The following is a 23316-nucleotide window of genomic DNA, read 5'->3' as shown; positions in this document are numbered from 1 at the left end:
TTTGCAAGCACAATCTGCACCTCACTTCCAGCATGTGTGTGACACAGGACCTCATTCTGTAGCTCTTGATTTCAACCTTTCCGGTCAAAAACATGCCCTTGGAAATAAAATAGCAGGATGGAAAAACATAAAACGATGGAAGGAATTATGCAACCATGCAGCATCCTAATATGGTGATTACAATTAATGCATCAACATAATGTTTAGCTTTTTATTGGAAAAAGGACATAAAACAGTTTTCAACAACTGCAATAATATATTTATACAGTATTAGCATTATATTTTACAAAAAAAAAAATAAAAAAAAATCTTTACAGTCTCTGGTTTGTGCAGGATGGTGGGAAGACCCTGGTAGAAAAATAAAAACTAAGACAGAAGAAGTGTCACTTTGAGAGCAACTACAATGTTTTAATAGATTTTCTTACCAGAGAAGCACTCCAGTGTTCTGACAAGCACTGACGCTATCCAAGCTTGACCATTTCATCATAATACCCAAAGAAACAGTTGGAGCTCAATCTGCTTCCGATCTGTGATTGCAAGTGAAATAAAAATGAGCAGTGCTGTCCAGTCAGTAATGACAAATCTAACTTGTTGAAGTAGACTGTGAACTACGATGTGTCTGAATTCTGCATGTCGCCCACGCTGTGATGTAAAATCAAAGCAGGCTATGTTAAAATCAATTGGAATAACTCAGTGTTTCAACAGCCTGTTAGATGAGGAAAAGTTCAGGTATCAAATTTAAACTAATAGAAGAGTCGCAGTTGTCTCTTATATGTACATACATCTTTGGCTTTGGTTAATAAAATTGTTTCAGTTCTTACTGGAGAAAATCTGGTGAGGAAGAAAGTGCACCAAAGTTTGGATATCACACTGGAAGAATCATGCTGGTCTATAGCTAGAAATAACACTAAAGGCTGCATCTGCAATCTTCAAGATGTATACTTTTAAAAGACAAATAATACATTTTGGCTCCTAGATTTCCATCTAAACATACAATCTGTAACATAGCAGCACTTATTCTCAACATTCATAACCTCAGCTCAAAGTGGAGCTTCTTGTCACTCCCTATCACGGACCAGTATTGCACATTAGAACACAAAATGTCTTTGATAGGCGGCATTAACCTGCACTGCATATCACAGACGCTTCTTCTTCATGTGAAATATTTTGCAATGTGTGCTCATTTGAAGCCAAACCACCTGCACTCCTCTTCTCAGGCTGGGGCTTCTGCAAAAGATACTTCACTTTACTGTAGTTGATAGTTTGAGGAGCCTACTCTACTCCTTCTTGTTAACCTGTTCAAGACATTGTTTTCTTGCATCACGACATGAGACAAACTCTTTGCTAAGAGACCAGCTCATTAACAAATTTCTATAACATATTTCTGTGATTGTTGTTGTTTTCTGGCATTCTTCTCAATCTAAAACTAAATATATAATTTTTTTTTATCCATAGAAAGACCCAGGATGTTTCATGTAAAAAGTGCAAAGTGGGAATATGCAATTGATTTCTCAGAATTACAAATGCTTTGTGCTATCATACCTTTAATTATGGTATACTTATGCAGTCTGTGATGGACCAGCGATCTGTCCTCTTCCCTGATTCTGACCTTTTGACCATTGGCTCCAGTGCCCCACGACCCGACACTGGACGAAATAGTATATAAGATTGGTGGATAGTTCTGCAGTATGCACAGAGGCAGACTGCATAGTAGGTAATAGAAGGCGTCTAATCCATTTTTAAAGGTCTGACTTCATTCAAGCAGTTCATTTATTGCTATTTTCACCATGGACAGTGTTTATCCTTCCTTGGTGTCTCATGCATGAGCTTCTGCATAGACAATTTCCCAATCCAATTACAGTATTTCACAGACTGTCATGTATCATCAAGAACAGCAGTCAAGACAAACATTGAAACAAATTTGAGCATACCCTGTGGTAGGATTTAACACTTCCCTACACCCGCAGTCATATTTGCGATTCTGCCGTCAAAGGCATTGAATCTAAAGGCAAAGGGTCCAGGTTGCATTCAGAGTCTGATACTACATCCGTGTTAATGTCCTCAAGTGGGCCAATGTCAACACCTCTCATCTCCCTGTTTTCCTCCTCTTCAAACTCCTCCTCCATCTCAACTTTTTCGAGAGCGACCTCATTCTCATAGCAAAAGGAGTTCCTTGAACTGGAGGCGTTGGACTTCTTCTCGGCCAGTTCCCTGGCACTACAGTTGGGCGTACTGGGCACCTCATATGTGTTGTCAAAACGAGAGTAGTCCACTTTGTAGTAATTCTTTTCTTCGAAGAGCACTGGCTCAAAGCGGTAGCCCCAGAGGATCTCACTGGCCACGTAGGAGCTCCGACATTGAGTAGTCATCGCTGTAGCCTCAACCATGCCCTCCAGAATCACTACAATCTCAAACTCTGACGTCTCCAGCTCTTGTTTGCTCATCTCATAGAATGGACTGTCCTCATCAATCTCATGCACTATAGTAATTGGGGTCACCAGGAAGATTCTGTCAATGCCGCTGTCAAATCCAACGTCGATGTCCATCTGGTCCAGGGGGATGAACTCGCCCTCTGCAGTGGTGCGAGACTTGAGGAGCTGAGCCCTCACATGTGCCTCCACCAGGTGACTCTTTCTCAAGTTTCCCACACGCCACATTAGGCAAAGCTTGCCATCTCTCATGGCCACTGTGGCATAATGGCTAAAAACCAACGTCTCATTCCTCTTCTTGGGCTTTGCCATTTTGGCCATGACGGCGCCGATGATAAAAGCATCAATGATGCAGCCCACAATGCTCTGGAAGACCACCATAAAAACAGCAACAGGACATTCCTCTGTCACGTAGCGATAACCATAACCAATTGTGGTTTGGGTCTCCACTGAGAAGAGAAAGGCAGCAGTGAAGCTGTCCACATTGGAAACACACATTTGAGTCTCATTTTCCAAGTCCCCGTATGAGAGGGCCACGACCCAGAAGATGAAGCCAAAAATCAACCAGGACAACAGGAAGGAAAGGCAGAATATGAGCAGCATCCAGCGCCAGCGAATGTCCACGCAGGTGGTGAAGATATCTGCCAGGTAACGCTGGCCTTTCTCGCTCATGTTGATAAACTGCACATTGCAGTGGCCGTCCTTGCTGACAAAGCGGCTCTGTTGTTGGTGCTCTGCATGCCCCTTGTTGACATTTCCATTTCCGTAGCCATTTGGGACGGCAATTGTCGCCAGCTTCATGCCATCTTCCTCAGACGACACGATGCTGTAGCGGTGGCTTCGCACACTCCCCATAGCTTCCACCTGGGAGGGCTGGGCCGGTTCTGCTTTGGAAAACAGTCTAAGTTTTTGGTAGAAGCGTTGGAGAAACAGTTTTGATTGATCCCAGGGACAAACTCGGCAGAAAAGGTGCACAACAGGACAGGATCCTGTGGGGAGCCTGCGGCTCGTGGGTCTCTGGCAGCCCTGCGCTCCGTTGGCGAGGGCAGGTCACTCCTCTCTGACGTCTGCTTTGGACCTCATCAGTGAAGTGGACTATGGAAAATACAGACAAGGAGAAAATCAGGTTTAAAGTAATTGGCAGGAACCAGAGCAAAGATCAGTCCATGTGGGTGTGTGGTTACAGGCCGTCTTAATAATGCAGTGCACATTTCTTGAATACACAAACAACACAAAGCGTGTGCTGAGCAGCTACAAAAGTGCAGTATTTATTCTAAAAAAAATTTGGGGGGTGGGGTGTTGTTTTAATTGCTTAAGAAATATTATTCAATCCCTCAGATAGCTGACAAAATGGGAAAGACTCCTTAACACTCCTAAATGTAAGTATTAATTAGGCTGATCGGTCCACAGAGAGCTGAGTCAAATTACAGATCAAGTTCATGTTAATCCGGTGAGCAACTGGAACAAAGATACGGTGCAAATGATCTCTCTTTGCATAAAAAACTAATCTATGCACGGACATGAGCACACAATCACATTGCAGATGCATTTAAAACCCTATAGCACGTTCACTAATTAATATTTACAATATTAAAAGCAGATCTGCAGTGAAGTTCCACTAATGACTCTGTAACCTTGCATCAAATGTAAATAGAGCAACAAGGACAGCTAAATTAGAAAAGCTATTGACCTGGTGTGTGAGGCATGAGAGGTCCATTAAAATACAACACCACAGGCTACAAAAGGGCATGGACAGCCAGACATGCCTTGCTTGTGCCAAAAAAAAAAAAAAAAAAAAAACTCCCTGCTTCCACTTTTCAAACCAGCCTGCTTCAGTTTTACCGTTGCGTAAAAGAGGGGGGAAAGATTCTCAAATTAGGAGTAACTTACACAACACTGTTCAGGTTGAGCAGTTTCAAATGTGAAAACTCATGGTTATTTATATGCAATCATCTGATTTCATGTCAAACGTGCCGGACATGTCATCTTTGTTTTTCTGAAGTACTTTCTCACCACTTGGCAGACCCGAAATAGCATCCTGTCATTTTCATCATTAGAAATCTGGTGCTTCCTTCATTCACAGCTCAAATCGTGGCAAAACCACATATTTCACAGGGTTTTATGAGCCTCTCATAGGAGCGATGCCTGAATCGTCTTTTAAACATAAACTTTAAAGTGATACTTCAATATTTTCAAAGTAAACAATCAATTTATAGCAAAACTTCCTGTAGAGAATTCAAAGCCAAATTCAACTCCCAGTCATGAGTATGATTGTCCTTTCAGTCAAATGTTCCTTCAACAGAATATTTTGGTGTTTTGACGCCAAATCACACAAAATCACATCACCTTTTTGTCTATTTTGTATATGTTCATAGTCAGATCCAGCAAATTGTGGCAGATGGAAACTGGTTACATAAAGCTGCTCTATTTTCTAGTACAGAAATCAATAACTGTGGCCAATCAGACGGTGAACTTTTCCTGTTTCACACAATTAATACTTATACCTGATTAATGGTTTATTTTTTTAGTTGAAAAATTACTTTTTTGTTTAAAGGAAGTAAAAAAAAAAAAAGTAGTGCACATCATGTCTAATAATAATGATAGTAATAAAAAGAGTAAAAATTAAAACAATAATAATAATAATAATAATAACAATAATAATAATAATAATAATAATAATAATAATAATAATAATAATAATAATAATAATAATAATAATAATAATAATTGCATTACTGGAATTAAATTATTATAATTATATTAAATCAAAATTTCCCCTTACACTACACAGCTAGTCCCATGCACCATATAATAACATTTCCCACTTTCTCTCCACCTACCTGTTGTTCCTTGCAGGGTAAATATGATCTTCCCTCCTTGTAATAAAATCCACCAGCATCAGATCTGCGCACTTCTTCTTGATCCTTGCGCAACTTTGCTCCTGCTGTCGTTGCTTCCCGGTGGGAGCTGTAAATTCTGCCATAACCCTCTCCAGCAGTACCGAAGGAGATATGTGTGGTGGTAAAGACTGACTTTAAAAGCACGTGTGCACGTCTGTGCCCGCCCACTGGCGGGGAGAGCCAATAGGAAGCTCCAGCGTCTGTTCGAGGGGACTGCGTTCACTCCACACAGTTCTGGTTACATTTTGAAACTGAATTTAACCAGTATTTTTTTTCACTTTACACTCAGTCGCAAAAAAAAGCCAGCAATAGTTAAAATGGACTACAGGTTAACCTTAGACTCTGATGGGAACATGTCCCTCCATGCACTCAGTTGTGGAAAATGTGACTGAATACTGAGATCACTGATCACAGAACAGTGACAGTTGCCATGTGTATTAATATATATGATATATATTATGTGTATGGGACCTTGCCTTTTCCATGTTCAGCTGGGCATGGCCCCATGGCCCCTCCACCCCTAAATAAAACAGTATAGAGAAGATGGATAAAGCTCAGACTGCGTTGACATTGACTGAATCAACACAAGGTGGTGGTAGAGAGCTACAAAGTCCCAGCACTAGCATCACATTAGCTCTTGTGAGGACAGTTATATCATTTAAAACACACTTCCAAAAACATTCAAGTCAATATCAGTTTATTTTACTTACTCCTTTTGTCATAGTTGTTCTTCAATACAAAACATACACAAATAATGTAAACAGTGTTTTTAAATGCGCACATACACATATTTACAAGAGGCTAAATTATAACCTTGAGAAAAGGTTTATAGGAACAGTCAACCATGTTTGTGCTCTTTGGCTACAAAAACGTTTGCTGCATCACCTCCGCTGTGAGGTCAATGTTTGCTTGGCAGATGTGTCCATTTGTCTTGAGTGTTGTCGAGAGAGGATGATTGTCCTCTGATGGACGCCCCCTCCTGTTGTACTCCTCTGCACTGAGCTGTGGTACTGACATCCAGGTGGTCTCATTAAACAGAGCGTAGTCTGCCTTGTAGTGTTTCTTGCCTGCCCTCAGCACGTCCTGGAAGCGCTGGCCCCAGCGGATGTCTGCCGGTGTGTAGGAGGTACGTGTTTGGTGGAGCATACCTGTGGAGTCACCTGTGTAGGTGAAGGACACAACGAGTTCAAAGTCATCGTCCAGCAGGTCCTCCGGGCTCAGGGTGTACAGCGGACTGCCCGGCTGCAGCTTGTGAATGATGATGGCTGGCGTGGCGAGGACAATGTCCCGGTTCTGGAGTTCCAGGTCCTGATATGATATTACAACAAATCCCAGTGGCTTTTTCACATAGCGAACCAGCTGGGCCCTGATTACCCCCTCGAGGATGTGATTGCCTCGAAAGTCTCCGATGCGCCAGGACACACACAGAGCTCCGTCCCTCAGGTTCACCACTGCACACTTGCTGAAGCCCACCGTCTGAGCCCTCTTGCGAGCAGATGCCATTTTGGACACGACAATGCCAATGACGATGGTGTCGAGAAGACAGCTGAACACGTCTTGAATTGTCACCACGACAATAGCCACCATACAATTCTCCGTCATACCCCGGAAGCCGTAGCCTATCGTGGCCTGGGTCTCCATTGAGTACAAAAAGGCTCCGGTGAAGCCGCGCACGTTTTCAACGCACGGACTGCTCTCAAGATTGTCAGTGTCTCCATGTACGTAAGCGATGAGCCAATAGCAGAGACCAAAAAAGAGCCAGGAAAGAATGTAAGATAGGGAGAAAACAAGCAGCATCACCCTCCAGCGGATCTCGACAAGAGTGGTGAAGATGTCCATGACATATGGGCTCCAGTCTCCGGGGGCCTTTTGAAACACCACTGGGAACCTGCCATCTTTCTGCATGTAGCGGAGCCGCCGTCCCTCCTTCTTATCTCGCACGCCCAGCGTGTGGACTGTGGTGGTGGAGGTGTCGACGACCGGCTCACCTCTTTCCTCCATGTTCATTTTGAGAATTCTTTCAGATTCCTGCAGAAAGATGAGGATTCGGATGTGAGTTGCATGCTTTTGCCATTGTCCTCACATTCAGGAGAGACAGGCTTTTTTTTTCTTCTTTTTAACTCATTACGTGTCACTGAAAATGTAAAAGGGTTTCAGACCTGTTTATTAAGCTGAAACCTTCATGTTTGAGCAAGCACCCTCGGTCACTTTCTGCCTCAGGCTACAAGCAGTAAAGGACCTGAGCTGTGCTCAGTATAGCATATGAAAGCTGTGAGTTATTCCATAAGTAGAAGTTTCGACACAGTTGATTAAAGAAAATGCAATACTGGCTAAACAAAACTCTTTATAGCAGAAACATTGCCCTTGGATGTGAGTGTGAATGTGTGATGGATGGAGGATTATTTGATAATCCTGGAAATCACAGAAAAATTCTTCTTTTCTCCTCTCACTTTAGTGTGTTTAATCCTATTATTTAGTTTTTACCTACAATTTTTTTATTTTCTTTTTCAAACAGCATATCCAAAACCTTTCTCTTTTGATGTGTTGTTTTTTTTTTTCAATTCATTCAGTTTAACACAACTTATTTTGTTCAAATTAAGCATTTTAATGGCCTCGGCTACACAAGTCTGACAGGATTAAGAAAGGCTTTGGGTCAAGAGAACTTTGCCTTTCTTGTTAATCGGTTTATCTCATCTCACCAGTTTCAGTCTGTTGTCCTCCAGATGTGACCCAGAAAAGTGTCAATCAGTGAGCAGTTTGCATCCATTTACCAACAGACAAAAATATATAAAGCGATAAGGAACTCTTATGTATCTATGCCGTTACATCCCGCACAAGCTCAGAAAGTATGAGTAAATTAAAGAGAATCTTGACCTCATTGCCATGCAATAATCTGCTTTTATTTTTTCCACACGAGGGTAAATTATTACCCTCTAACCACCTCTAACAGCTTTCACCTCCAAATGTTACGCGAAATGTCAAACTTTAACCACGCTGCCTTCCTTTTCGTGACACATAAAATCCAATCCAAGTGATGCGAGTATGCGTGTCAGTTTCATTTACAGTAATCATGCTCTCTGACAGCTCCTTCAGCTGCTACTGATAAAAGTGTCACTCCAAGGACTCTGTTTAAATACAGTGCACACTCACTTATTGATCATGACATTCTTTTTCATGCACGTTCTTCCTGTCAGCCCGAGATTTTATTGCTTCACTGAGTCAGCTGGGAACACGTAGTCAATATTTATTGCAGTTTATGATAAGTGGCTTTTCAAGTGGTTTAATTTTACACCTCCTGTGTGTTCAGTTTTACAACCAAACAAGAGCAGGTGACGATCAACCATCTTGATCTTAAAGTTTGTGCAATAGTTCAAAACAAGTCTGATGAAAGATTGTTTCTGAAAGTTGGATGACGCTTGGCTGTTAAGTGGTAGCAAAAGGTATATAATTGTGAACAAGCATCACAATAATTTGTATCAAAAACACTTGAATACATTAAATTAATTTTAATGATTGAAGACAATGAAGCTAGATAAAGAAAATTGTGAAAGAGTGTGACATTTATAGTGACCGTTTTGCAAGTCCGGGTTTGAGTTGAAAAAAAGAATGAAAGGGAAATAAGTTACCAAGATATTCTGCATTTTAAGTAGCTGAATATTTAAAAGCTGCTGCGCTCACAGCCTGTTATAAATGACACACAGGTCTAAAGGAGAATTCACTGGAGAAAAAGTTAAGAGCACAGACTGACGCCTTTGCACGATACATCAGGACTTAAGGAGGTCAAGGTGGTAGGATCATATATTCTGTGCAGGTATTGTGATTCTGATTTTACTTTCGATATATGTTGACATTGTATTCTTGGTTCTGTTTCTTCATTCTTCTTTTGTATGATGTTCTTTGCTTGTAAATTGTCTCTATATTTTCTCTTCAGTTTTTACTCATTTACACTTTGTTTCATCAAGTGCCATATACTCCCAAAGATAGTCTTTTTCACAGTTATTAACAAAGTAGTGCATTGATTTCACTTTGTTTTTTATGTATATTCTAATGATGTGACAACATTATTTCTGCTATGGTATAGCTTCTGTGTACTTTATATCATTTCTAAAAGCACAGTAATATAAAATCTTGAAAGATGAGCTGTATAAAATTGTATGTCTATTTAATCACAATTTTTCACACAAACAAACATCTCTCCTAATTTTTCAAAAGAAAAAAAAAGCACTTTCATGCTATTTGTGTTCTCACCTTTTCTAATGAGAACAATCACTTACCTGAAGAGAGTCTGAAGTCAGAGGGCGTCAGGTGTCACTGAAGTCCATCCGCTGTGCCGGGCATTAAATGTTGTGTCGCCCCAGACGAAAAGCCTTCTGAGTAAACTTTTTCTGCACAGTGTGACATTGAAGGGGGGCTGGCTTGGTTTGAAGGCAAAGTCCCATTTCTGTCCTGATATCACAGCTATCACTTCCCTCTAAAACATTATTGGATTGTCCAGACAGATTTATGACCTATGGAATATTTAAGCGGTTCCTCAAGACAAAAACATCTGAGTTCCTTGAACTGTTTGTTCCAGTATGATAAGAAGGTCGTTGTGTAATCTATATATTCTTACACCAGATAACAAAGGATGCGAAATATCAATAATTTATTAGTTACTTTTATTTTCAGAGATATCTTTTTTTTTTGTCATTTCTGATCTATGATTCATTCATCAGGAGGTTAACCTTTGCACAATCAGATTGTTCTTGGCAAAAGGATTTTTTTTGTCTCAATTGTCCTCACTTAAGTCCTGATAAGACAAGAAAGATCACAAGTGAACTGCCGAGACATGCTAACATTTAAACCTCGTTTATTGCCGCCATAAGAACATGAAGAGGTGTGACAACCAGGTCAGCAACAGCAAAACAACCTGGTTGTGTTTGTAAAAATAGAAGACGATTGTCTTGTCCTTTTTGAAACCTAAATGATTTACCGTGAAGCGTTTGTCTGACGTAATGTGTGAAGATGGAGATAAGACACATTCCTCTGAGAGATAAACCAAAAAAAAGCCCTTAGTTAATTTGTTGATATAAATGTCTCACAACACACTGCTCAGGTTGGGTTTTTTTTAGCTTATGAGATATCAGATTGAAATCCAAGATTTCAATCTGAAATACACTAATCCACTTTCCAACAGAAATTGAAATGTGGTAATATTAGTGAACCGTGGAGAATGTGGAGTGAATTGTGGTCCAGACAGTGTTTTGGCTTGATGACTTGTGAAATGCTTAAATCCAGTCCAAAAATATTTTGATATTAGGGCTTTATCCTCTATACAATCAGCTGATCAACACATTTTTCATTGTTTTTCATTGCAGATTTCAACTGTTATGCATCCTAAAAGATTATCAATTGTAGTTGAAATATTTTCACTCCCCTATAATTGAAGCATTTTCACAAATATGGCTATAGATACACCTCATCCACTTTTATTCTTTCTGTTGATATAGTTCAGATCAAAACATGTTGAGCAGAGACCGTGTGGTTGAGTGAGAGGAAAGTTACACTGATGCTGCGGGACTGAAGATGAAATGTCAGGATCAGCAGGTTGGAAATTTTGTCTCTCCATTGGCATGAGTTGAGCTGCTAAACCCGAAGGCTAATGTGTCTCCACAGGATAGTAGATATGTAGAGAGATCGGCCTCTGTTGTTTCCATAGATAACTTTACATTGATTACAGAGTGTGTGGGACAAAGAAGAGAGGCGGGCCCACAATGTTTGAGAATTTGTGAAATGTGACAAGCATGCAAAGAATGAGGCATCAAGACAGACGGCTGGGAAAAGTCAAGGGCTGGGTTCAGAGAAACTGTGGCAACATTGAGCAGCCTGTAGTTTTATTGAACCTCAAAGCTGGTTGAAAAGGGAGATTTTCCAAATGTTTCCATATATTTACAAGGTGCTGCTGAAAAGGGTTAGGCACAAACTGAGAAGGGAGACTTGTGGAAGATATCAAAATATCAATACAAACAGACTTTAATCGTAGTAAAGATACAACTGTTAAATTAAGTGGTGATTTTTTCAATAAACCCTCCTATATTTCTGACACAGCAATACCTAAGTTCTTAACATGGCGATGTCTCACTTTTATCCTACTTTTTGTTCACAATTTTATTTCTGATTTTGTAATAAAATGCATGTCTGCACCAAGGGTGTGAAAGGGTGTTTGACTTCAGCAGTCACATTCCTTCCAAATTTTGTCACAGTTCCATCATGTGAGGGAAATGACAGCATAATAAGCAATTAAATAGAGACAGCCTCTTACACTTCCTCAGCAAAACATGTGGAAATGGAAGTTTTCAGTACCAGAGTACCATTAAATGTCCTCTTATGCCAAACATATGAAATAAAATCTGTAGTAAACATTCATCTGATCAATCTGAGACACAATTCACTGTTTCTAACATAGAAATTCCTTAAATTGGACACATTTCTCCCTTGATATCTGTGAAATGCTGGCTGCACATGAACGATTACTTTTGTTCAAACCATATAGTTTATTACTTGTTTAAATATTATGTTTAAATATGACTTCCTTGAAACCATTAGCATTGTTTGAAGAGGGACAATTATTCATGCAAATTCTGTATTATTTCTATTCAACATTTTTGAGGCTATGGGGTGAAACATAACAACAGCACCCATAACAAACTATCCCATCTTCGCTTCTATGATTTCCATGCATTTACAATTCTTAATTATAAAATAAAACCAAGTAATACAGAATTAACTATGGTCACGCTATGGTAAAAACATCTCGTGCATCAGATCGTCAACGTGTAATAGGAAGTCGATATACGGCGAAACCCGAACTCACCACGCAATAAATCGGAACAAAAGTGTTTTTAATTGTGACGCTTTTCCACCCGAACTCTGAAACCACAGCAGTCTGAAGTCTTTGTCCTGCTTCCACGAGCGTGGGATCAGGCTCTTTCAGGTGTACCGTCCTCCTTAAGCTCACTCTCATGTAAGCCACAGTGCCATTGTGTTGCTCAGCGCCAAAACCAACTGTGAGCACATCTAGCAGCTGGATCGTACTTTACTTAAAGGCAGGTAAACACACAATGCGTGTCATTGGACTTACGTTATGTGTGTTTACACAGGCCTACTGAGGAACACACTGAGCTTTTCTGTAATTAATCATGCAGTATACTATTGTGGCCCCACCATGTTTACCTACGTGGGCTGCTCAGTATTGTAAACATGTGGTTGAGACTCACATATGAGCCTATTTAAGAGTCACGGCAGTCAGTAAATCGGGGCTGGTCGGAAGTTTCATGCAGCCATCAGTCAATCACAGTTGCAAATGTGATGCTGTGAAGATTCAAGACAGTCCGTGTGCACAATATGGAGAAAGTGGTCTTTTTATTGAGTTTATTAACCGCATGTAAGTATTAGTACTATTTGAATTCTGAATGACCCGACTTAACATGCTTTTAAAAAGGTTTTGATGTTACTTTTGAACTTGCAGGCTGTGGAGTCTCTCAGTCCACCTGTACAAGTCGGCGATGCCTGGCTGAAATGTTGATCAAAAAAGGTTTTGTATCTCAGCCACAGTATGATAACTGCACCCACGCGATTACCGTCCCTTATCTGCTGTATGAAACTCTATCAGTCGTAAGTATTTTAGTATTTGGAGACACGGATCAACAGTTTCATCAGTTTGTATGCTTTCATTGAGGTATCTGTTTTTAAACAGGACACGAAGCAACTCCTTCTGAACGTTCGTTTGGACGCCGTGATTGTGAGCATAACAACACTTTTGAAGTTAAGAAACAGGCAGAACGAAGTTCAAAAGCATTGATTTTGATTCACAGGTGTGGCAGGATCCTGAGTTGAAATGGAACACAACAGTCTATCCGTACGATCAAGTGGTTTTGCCAGTCAACAAAATCTGGACCCCAGAATTCTACGTGACAAATGCGTAAGTTAGTGTCCCATGAAGAGATTTCAGTAGATTCCATTCACAGACATTTTGATGTCGAGCCATTTCCTCTTGTGTGTTTAGGCTAGTCACAAACATGAAGCACGCCTCCCGTGACCTGCTGGTGTTCAGTAATGGCACCCTGAAGCACCAGGTCAGTGTCACTGCACAGGTTAGCTGTGAGGTCAACTTGTTCAATTACCCCTTCGCTGCTGATGACTGTCCAGTTGCAATCGAATCCTGGGCCAGTGATGGTGAGTTAAAAGTATTACCACTAGACTATAGAATACATGGACCATACTAATTTTATTGAGCTGCTTTGCAAAAGGAAAAAAAAAATGGTGAATGTGTTTCTAAGGCTACAAATGATGACAACAAAATTTAAGAAGGCCTTATTTCATTCAGATTGTGGTACACAGCTGGAGCTTGGTCATATGACACCGATTGATGGCAGTCATGGAGATTGGCAAACAGACGCAGTGCAATTACTGAAACAAGGAGAGGGCCGGAATTATATCTGGGTAAGCAGTTTTAAAAGATATTTCGTGAAGGCCACACAAATTGGATCTTCACTCCAATGGAGTCTCTGTAAACCATCGAGTTTGCGTGTATCCCAAATACTTATGTGCCTCCAGTTTCCTTCCACATTCCAAAAACATGCATTTGAGCCTGAAATCAGACCGAGGGACTCGTGAGCTGTCCCGGGTGCATCCTGCCTTCACCCATAGTCCGCTGCATTTGGATTAAGCACCCTGCAACCCAGATGTAAATATATAAAGGACGGATGAATAATATGGTACCGCAGAAGTGTGAGGATTTTCTATATTTTTTCAAATAGCGTCCTGTCTTCCCTAAATTAGGTATGCTGAATCAACATGAATATAATTGATATGTACCAACATCCATTCATTTAGAAATAGAGCAATTAAACATCAATTGCTATTGACATAAGGTTCAGCGGTGGAACCTATGAAGCAGATCATTTAGTTTAGTTATTTAGTTTTTAGGCATTCAAATGGGAAGAGCTGGGGAGTGGCCCCACCTGATTATGGGTGAAGGCAGAGTCGACCTGGGAATCACATACAGTCACATTTATCACCTCGAAGCAAATTAAAGGCACCTCAAATACATGGTTCTGGCTGTGGGCGGAAATTAGAGCAGCCAGAGAAAAGCCCCACACAGAAAGGTCCAACTCAGACCTGCAGCCCATTGGATGCGGGAAGCCTTTTCTTTAAATGTCCATTTAAAACAGATGTATATTCATGTAAATGTCTTCTTAAACATATTTTGTACTCAACCTCTCGTTGTGTGTCATGTGGCTCCTCAGGTGAGCCTGAGCATCAAACCAAGCAACCCTTTCATAACGCTGCTGCTGCCCAGCGTGCTCATCCTCTTGGCTGATGTGGGGAGCTTCGCTCTTCCGCTCACCGGCGGCGAACGCAACTCCTTCAAAGTGACTCTGGTACTCAGCTTCACCATGTTCCTCAACATCCTCAGTGAGCAGCTCCCTGGAGACGGCCAATGCAGCCCCATCATCCGTGAGTCATTCCACATGCACTGCCGCATCAAACACAAACACACATGTACGTGCCCTAACGACATCGAGCAGAAGCTAACCAACTGTCTGTCCTGCAGGAATTCACTTCTGTATTTGCCTCGTCCTGTTGGTTTTGAGTATGCTCGTGTCTATGATACTGACCCGGGTGGCTCATGATGGCGGTCTCTTAATGTGCTGCTGTTTCGGAGGATCGGCTTCAAAAACCACTAAAAACAAGAAAGTTGACGATGGTGAGGAACACATGTTTGTTAAGTAGCAGCTTTCTTGGGGTATGGACTTGTATTGGGAGACGTTGGGTAAATATGGGAGTAGTTTGATGTTTGGTGAAATTATATTTGCACAAAAACTCAAAGAGTCCAGTTCTAATTGTGTCTTGAACCTCTGCAGAAAACAAGCCTGACATCAGTGTCGTCCAGCTGAATGATTCAGAGGAAAATCAGACTCTCAGAAAAGTGAGACATTTTTTGGATGGTCTTGATGAGAAGGAAGTGGAAAATGAGAGACGCCAGAAGATTGCCCATGTGCTGGACAGGATCTTTTTTTGGATCTATTTCATTTGTACCACTGGATACTTTATTGGCATGCTTTATGTTATGGCCAGGTACACATGTATAGTGAACCATTTTGATTTCTGGTTGTGATTTCAACGACAATGAAAAGGTCTGTATGCACCTAATATATTCAACCTGACCATCAGCATATTATGACATATGTACTTTTCTGCTGAATGTGTGACCTACTAATGTAAATATATGTCTACTAACCAATGCATGTTCTAAATGGGCTGGATGATGATTGTATGAAATTATGTTTGGGACGCTTGCAGTTAAATCAGGGATGTGAAACGAAAAGAAAAACGTTAAAGGTAAAATGTAAACGTTATGATGGTCCCGTTCTAGCAGTCTGGTCCACCTGAACCAAAATGTGTTTGACACCCTTGAGCTAAATGTAGTTGAAATATTCCCTCAGTCCTGGATTTTATTATGAAAATACCATAACACTCTGACCAGGCCGGATTTCTGATGACAATTTCAAAGTGATAAACGATGTTTCATCATAGCATGGTCTCGCTGACATAAATATTTCAAATGCAAATAAATGTTTGGTAACGAGCTTCTTGTTCTTGACGTGCATTTGCTGTCACCTAGTGGCTAAAACTTTGAGCACAGCTTGACTAATATCATTGTTTTAGCCACTATTCTGTTTATATCTGCTGTACAAAAAAATAAATAAAATAACCAAAGCCACTGATTAACAGATCACCAGGCGCTCTGTTATGATGTTTCATCTCTCAATAAACGAGAACAATGATTTATTGTAATAATAATATAGCCTCGGGCAGCTTATACAACTGAGGAGTTACATCAACTTGAACCATTTGAGGAAAGGGACATTCATACATCCAAATAAAATCGTTTTAGATAATTAAAGCAAGTCTTATGCTGTCTGACTGGACCGAACTAAAATGTATTTTTTTCTGGAAAATATCTAAAGTGATATGAACTCAAATACATCAACTTCAGTTTACTGGCGCTACAGGTAAGATTTTCAGTGTGCAGGTTGGAGGATCACTGTCATTATATTTGCACAAATTAGGAACAAAAATTATCGAAGCAAAACAATACACTTATATTTCCTTTGCATGATGACCTTTGCCTCTTTATTCTCTTACTGGCTGATCTCTTGAGTGTCTCCATACAGTGAGTCTCAACTCTTCAAGTTTCATTCAAACACTCTCTTTTCTGACCTTTCATGGTCGTTCTATTACCCCACAGTTTAACTCTCAACATAATCCCTTGTTTTGAAATCATTGTTACAGGTTTTTTTTTTTTTCTCCTGTTTTTCCTTACCACATCACACCAGCCTTACTCAGCATCTTTTCATGTAGCTGACCGGAGGGACAAGAGACTTTATTTTCAGTGGGTCATGGGCGTGTCTATTAAAAAAGACTTTCATACAAAAGATGTAGCCAATTTTGCCAGCACCAGTAAATGAAATAGCAGAGAGGTATCATGGAAGCGGAGCTTCGATCCTCATTCAAACTTATGTTGTTCTGTTTTGTACTTCACATCAATTTAAAAAACAAAAAAAAACAAAACTGTGGCTTTAAAATATCTCTGTCATGAAACATTTAAGATGAATGACCACTTAAGGGATTGTATGTAGAATTAATCAGTTTAATCACTCTCAACCTTAGTCTTTCCATTTTCCAGGTACCTTATAACAACATTAAAAGGATAAGACAATGGCTCTGTAGTGTTGTGGTTAGGAGGAATGCTGGAGAGTCCAGGCTTTAAATGTCAAGGTTTCATCAACTATGACACATGGAAAATAACTGAACATGTTCTAAGCGAGTCCCAATATAAATGTATACAACATCATGCCGTTAGATTTCAAAGTGTTTTGCGTTGAGTAATTAGCCGGGGAGACATTTTAGAATGGAAAAATAACAAAACTTAATTATTTTATTAGTAAAATAACATGATGAACCAGAAACCTTTATATAGTACCAACCCCAAAGATGTTTAATTGATTTATTTCCAGTTTTTAAAGTGTATGCATTCTCTGGACAATATCTCACACTGCCAACAACAAGCCTTTATTCCCAAACAAACATATTCTAATGCATGACCTCATTAAACACAGAAGTTGGATTGATTAGCAGCCACAGTAAGTCAACTATACATAAATGTATCCCATAAATTATATTTTCATCTTGTATAATATACAGTATATATAAAAGCCCTCCTTCCTCAGGTGTACAAAACAAGCTAAACCCCCTCAAATCACTGTGAAGCCATTTGTAGCTCATAATGAGAAGCTCAAGTAAACTTTAAAAATCATTTAAACCCTGAAAAAGGAGCAACATCTTTTCAACAGGAACCAAGCGAACATACATAAAACAGTTCACTCCTGTGCATGAGCTCCAACATTGCACTTAGTTGCCACAGGTCCACTTTGTTCTCAGGATGTCTCGGGTTCCTTTACCACCTTAAATGAAAAAAATGAAAAGTTGAATTTAAGCATGCTTGTGTCAATAAATCAAAGAAATATTTTGATTATATTTCGGTATACCTGTTTAAAGATCTGGACACTGAGGTAGCTCTTTGCAAGTTTCCTGAGGTTTGACTTTCCTCCCACCTTACAGCGAACATAACCGTAGAGGTTGGCCCATTGTAAAACCAGTCCCATTATTACGACCGCCTGAGGGCAACATCAGAATGAAACAACGATGAAACGTGAACCCGTCATTATCTGATATTTAGACCGCCAGAGATTCATCTGATAAATGCAGGCAGAAGCTTTGAACTGACCAGCCATTTAATCTTCAAAGAGAAGACGATGCTGAACACAAAAAACATCCAGAACATTGGACACACGATGAGTCCGAGCCAGAAGATCCGAGAATCTGCGTTGGAGGTTTCGTCTTCACTGTTCGTCCGCTGAGAAAAAGCACACAAGGTGAATTTTCTGTTTAATAAATTTAAAAAAAAAAACATTAAAAAAAAAAAACAATAGAAAACAATGGTTTGTCTCTGATATTTTCTCTATTGTGCTGGATAACAAAGGAAACAATACACCTGTTTCACTGTCCTCGGGCAGTCAACAGGATTACAGAGCTACATTACATATTAAAAAGGCTCCGCTGATATTACAGAGGTGTAAATTTCCCTGATAGGTGAAGCTATTCTGAAGATGGTTTATATTTTCTACAAACTTCAGACCACAGTTGACTCTTGTTTTTGGTGTGTGTTATGTAAATAACCAGATATATTCTTTTTGACACATTGATTATAAAAAACAAAATGTACTAAATGAGTGTTGTAATGATGATCATTCTCCTGCCATGATGGAAAAAAAACTATGGTGATTCTATGGGGAGTTCACATGCTCTTCCTGGGAGTGCAAATGTTTTCTCTAGGTTTTTCTCCAAAATAAAGACTGCTGCTCATCAGGTTCACTTGATTAATAAATTGACTGTTTGCATGAATTGTTTGTGCTATAAATATTATGACTAAACTCATTTTGCCCCTTGCACTATATCAGCTGGGATCTAAATTCAGATAACAGAGTTATGGACATGGATGTAATAATGATGAAAAGAATTTCAGCAAGGCCTTCGCACATCCGATGCAAGGTAAGCTCAAGCTTACCTTCTTTGATTCAAATACCCAATGGCTCTTCCCACTTTCATCCACTTGATTCCACCAGCGCAGGCCCACCAGCAGTCTGCCAGACACATTCTGAAAACCAAGCAGTCACCTTTTACAATACACACATAAAGCCCAGTGGCGTAGAGGTTAGGAGGATTTGTGACCAGAAAAACAGTTGAAATCTCAGGCCCACTACTTATGGTAGGCCTGAGCTGAATACAGAAGGCAACTGTCACATTGGAAGCATATAAAGTTTACCATAAATGAATTTAGATTTAAACAGGGGCTGAATGGCTTTTCAGGCCGCACAGTGGTTAGTGCTCGAGCCTCACACCCAGAATGTCGTGGATTCAAATACTGGACAAGAATTTATATGTGGAGTTTGCATGTGTATTGGTTTCCTCTCACAGCCCCCCCAAAGAAAAACCATAAATTTTAATGTAATTGGTGACTGCGAAAGCAAATGATGGACTCGTAACGTGCAGGGTGCACCCAGCCTATGCTCAGGGTCAAATGCACTACTTTTTCGTTCAACTAGATTCTTTATTATTATATTGGCTGAAATCTAACGTGACCTTGTCACCTTAACAGTCCAGAAGTCACATGACAGCAGCAGGATGATGGTCACCATACAGCCAATGAAGCCACTGCTGAAGATGTCACACAGTAAATACACCAGGATGGCACTTGTTCGGAAGAAGAGGTGGAAGAAAGACGCCACAGGGTGTCTAAAAGACAAATAGCATTTGTATTCATTATATTTTGGTTAAAATACATAAATAAATAAACAGTGATATATATAAAAGGTGGCTCATCCTACTTGATTTTGGACTTTCTTCTGCCGACGGGGTCGAAATCTTCACCAAAAAGTGGAGCCTCTTGGGAGTCCTGAAAATATAAAAACATCAAGATAAGTACTGAGGTAAGTTAAATAAATAATGTAAGAAGTTAGTTTAAAAAAAAGAGTTTACGAATTACCTGTCGCGGCATTTTGAGAGGAGTCCACTTCCTGGTGACGTGTATAGTAAACAAAACCGAGGTGTGTCCTAAAATGTGCCTGATCGAAGTTCTTCTTAACTTCGAAGGTGCGTATTATTATTATTATTATTTGCACTTTACATGCTTCCAAATAGTTTGATAACCACTTGTCTTATAGAGGGCTTTTTTTCTTCCCCATTGAACACTATTCGTTACATCAATAGATTCAGAAGACCGCCAGTTTTTTGTGTGGGTTTTTTTGTTTTTCTTTTAAGTGAGATGAGATAAGTTGATCTCGCATGCACGCTTTACAACTATGGGAAGACACCATGCCCAGGGTGAAAATGCATAAAATAATAATAGCAGCATTGCTGCTGCTGCTGCTGCTGCGACTACTACTACTAATAATAATAATAATAATAATAATAATAATAATAATTAATAACAATAATGACAAATAACAACGATGACTGGCTGAACAATGAAACATTGTGATTCACTCTGCTTTTTCAGTCATTTTATTCAGTATTTACAGAGCTTGTGACACAAAAAAATCTAAATTGTGCAAGATCAACATTTCATTGAATCATTTCCATCACTGCTAAAAATTACATTTTAAAAACATTTATTTGTAAATGTGATGATATCCATTCATTTCACACAATGATTTTGTGAAGACACAAATCTTGCAAATATTCATAGCTTATGCAAACAGTTTTATCGTGTTAAAAAATACTTTCATGTGACTGTGTTACGATGTCAGGAAAACTTCAAACAGACTGGCAACCGAGTGCATGCGGTAAAAAATGCCAAAAGGAAGCCCAATATTGACGACAGCAGCCCACATGTTGAATTTATAGAACTCTGTCTCCGTGTCGTGGTCGAACTGGGGACGAGCGCCAAATGCAGGCATGATCCACAGCTGCCAAGAAAAAAAAAAAGGGCTACATTTCATATTAAGATTTTAAAACTCTGCATATTTGAGAATAAAAGAGAGTGGGTATACTCACTATAACGTTCCCCAGCAGCAGAAATGCACAGACCTCCTTCAGAATCCGTCGCTTCCACGGGAGCTTGTGTTTGTGTTCCGCTGTGTGACCATGCAGGTTGTGTGCCGTGCTCTCTGGAATGGGCTTTTTTATATCTGTGTCTACGCTTTCAAGGCTGTACAGTCCACTGGATGACCCCAGCACACATGGATTTACCACTACAACATCTTCGTGCACCTCGTGGAAGGGCTCCCGATGCAGACCTTCGATTATGAAAAAGTTCTGCAGGCCAAGCTGGATCACCATCAGAATGGCCCAGGTCAGGTTAAGCCTGTTTAGGTGGCCTTTCGCTCCAGTTGCAACCATGGCGACGATAGTGAAGTAGCTGATGATAATCTGTCCCAGTGAGGCTCCGACCAACAACCCCACGTCCAGGCTGCGAGTGGGGTTTTTGTCTGATACATGCTCTCTGTGATCTACCTTGTAGATTGCACTGCCGATCATGCTAGAAACAGACATCAGGGTCACGATGACTATATTGATGACGAAGTGCATCATTATGGCTTTGTCCGTCTTGTCGTCATCATCATGGTGGTCTTTTTTCATTTCCATCTCATACACGATGAAGGTTGCCAGACCTGCAGCCACTAAAAGGACCCCGAGAAGAGGACCGAGGATCACATCTTTGAGAGAAAATTTTATCTTGTGGTGGCCATGTTCGTTTATTACTCGGCCGACGTTTTTCCACATAACGTAGGCCATGGCGGAGGCAAAGAGGCTGTACTCGATGTTGAAAGGGTACAGGTAGTAATAGGCCTCCTTGAAAATGCTGCATGAAGTGTGGCTGCACTTACAATGATCGTCTCCATAACTCGCTGTAAGACAAGAAACGATACAGGAGGAGAAAAAGTTAGGTTGTTGTTTCTTACTGCCTGCACACACACATACACACACTAAGATTCCTTTGTTTTTTTTACCTCTTTCAATGTACTGGCTTCGTTTAGAGGATGTAGTGATATTGATTGGATATTCAGGAATTTCTGTTTGGTGAACAGACTCCTCCGTGACTGCTGTCATCCATAAAACTAGATTTGTGGAGAGGGTAAGCATCAGCCCACACCTGAAAAGAGGATGGGAAAACAAGGTTAGAGGCCGCATGCATAAACATCTTGTCATAAGAAAGTGTGTAGTTCAGCATAGGAAAAGTAAATGGCTATAGGTTCAGATTACTGACCTGGTTTGTTTTATTTTAAAAATACAACATGAACAACATACCGTGAAATGTTCCTATGGAGCTGTACGCAGTCTTTGGCGTGTGCCCACAAGAAGCATGTCTGCAAATAAAAACAAAAACATTCCAAATAAGTCTCAATATCTTTGCAAACATCAAATGCATCATTCTCACTTTTCTTTCTTTGATGCTTTTGCAATTTTCACCTGCACAATGACGAAGACAAGTTGCACCACAGGTGAGGCAACTTTAACAGCAGAATCGCAGTGGAGGTATCCCACATAGCTGGCAATCTTGAAAATGTTCATCAGGATACTGAGGATTCCAAAAAGAACAAGTCCTCCTGAAGGAGAAAAGACATGTAGATCAGAAGTAAATCATAAAAAATTAAAAAAAACTATTTCAGAAGTTCATGTGAATTAAAAGAATAAGTCTTCACTCAGTTGGATGTTTTCTTACCCCTAAGCCACACAGGCCCAGCATGACCATCCCTGTAAACGACAGCGTTCTCCTGCCTGGCCGTGTAGATGGTGTAGTAGATCATCCAGATGGAGGTGAGGAGGACGAGGATGATGAGGAAAATCTGCACGTCAGGCCCGCTGATTTTCACATTGTTGTAAGCGCTGCCGCTGACCAGGGCACAGCCCAGGATCAAAATGTTCAAACAGATGATCCCAGACAGCATCCATCCCCAGTTTCTTCCCCGCTCCCTGGAAACTTCAGCCGAGGATTCGCTCAGGTCAGGATCGGTGGAGCTCTCCGTTTGGTTTGGAGCATTGATGTTGTTGGACAGGTGGACCTCTTCCGTCTCTGTGCCTTTGATCGTCATCCTGCACGGTTCACACAGATGTTCGGAGTTCAAACAGCTGCACTCATCAGTCTTGACACACATCTTGTCCCTCCTGTAAGATCTCTCCACAAGTGAATTGTTGCTGCATCTGGTCCCAAATGAGACATGGCAGGTTTAACAGCTACACCCATTTACCGGCTAAAGAAAGGTCCCGCCCAGATGAAACCTTCCACTAAGTCAGTGTAAATGCCACCCTGCTGGTCCTATACAAAAGGTCAGTCAAAACGGTTGCGGGGTTTTTTTTTTGTTTGTTTTTTTTTTTTCATT

General features: G+C 40.3%; 5 protein-coding genes across 5 annotated transcripts; 1 reads left to right on the top strand and 4 right to left on the bottom strand.

The window, feature by feature from the left end:
• Positions 1-284: 284 nt before the first annotated feature.
• Positions 285-5409, bottom strand: LOC308140796 (inward rectifier potassium channel 2-like). The gene is made up of 2 exons (XM_080510730.1): positions 5270-5409; positions 285-3524 (listed from the first exon to the last, which is right to left on the bottom strand). The coding sequence occupies exon 2, from the start codon at positions 3282-3284 to the stop codon at positions 1968-1970; it is 1317 nt and encodes a 438-aa protein (XP_080366856.1). The 5' UTR covers positions 3285-3524; positions 5270-5409; the 3' UTR covers positions 285-1967.
• A 781-nt stretch (positions 5410-6190) lies between these two features.
• LOC308140798 (inward rectifier potassium channel 16-like) lies at positions 6191-7336 on the bottom strand (the record flags this gene model as incomplete). The annotated part of the gene is made up of 1 exon (XM_080510731.1): positions 6191-7336. The coding sequence occupies one exon, from the start codon at positions 7334-7336 to the stop codon at positions 6191-6193; it is 1146 nt and encodes a 381-aa protein (XP_080366857.1).
• Positions 7337-12097: 4761 nt separating this feature from the next.
• On the top strand, positions 12098-15973 carry LOC308141726 (5-hydroxytryptamine receptor 3A-like; the record flags this gene model as incomplete). Its single annotated transcript, XM_080511937.1, has 8 exons — positions 12098-12111; positions 13019-13109; positions 13183-13289; positions 13374-13543; positions 13695-13810; positions 14617-14827; positions 14925-15077; positions 15235-15973. The coding sequence occupies 8 exons, from the start codon at positions 12098-12100 to the stop codon at positions 15486-15488; spliced, it is 1116 nt and encodes a 371-aa protein (XP_080368063.1). The 3' UTR covers positions 15489-15973.
• A 1383-nt stretch (positions 15974-17356) lies between these two features.
• LOC308141326 (Golgi apparatus membrane protein TVP23 homolog B) lies at positions 17357-20012 on the bottom strand. Its single transcript, XM_080511429.1, has 7 exons — positions 19980-20012; positions 19822-19889; positions 19585-19729; positions 19002-19091; positions 18162-18290; positions 17923-18051; positions 17357-17838 (listed from the first exon to the last, which is right to left on the bottom strand). The coding sequence occupies exons 1-7, from the start codon at positions 19989-19991 to the stop codon at positions 17812-17814; spliced, it is 600 nt and encodes a 199-aa protein (XP_080367555.1). The 5' UTR covers positions 19992-20012; the 3' UTR covers positions 17357-17811.
• A 702-nt stretch (positions 20013-20714) lies between these two features.
• On the bottom strand, positions 20715-23091 carry otop2 (otopetrin 2; the record flags this gene model as incomplete). The annotated part of the gene is made up of 6 exons (XM_080511936.1): positions 20715-20901; positions 20990-21843; positions 21946-22088; positions 22244-22302; positions 22406-22542; positions 22659-23091. 6 exons carry the CDS (start codon positions 23089-23091, stop codon positions 20731-20733), a joined length of 1797 nt encoding a protein of 598 aa, XP_080368062.1. The 3' UTR covers positions 20715-20730.
• Between the last annotated feature and the right edge of the window lie 225 nt (positions 23092-23316).

Source organism: Blennius ocellaris (assembly GCF_963422515.1).
Source record: "Blennius ocellaris genome assembly, chromosome: 16".
Taxonomy (NCBI): Eukaryota; Metazoa; Chordata; class Actinopteri; order Blenniiformes; family Blenniidae; genus Blennius; species Blennius ocellaris.
This window is presented reverse-complemented; position numbering and strand designations above follow the sequence as displayed.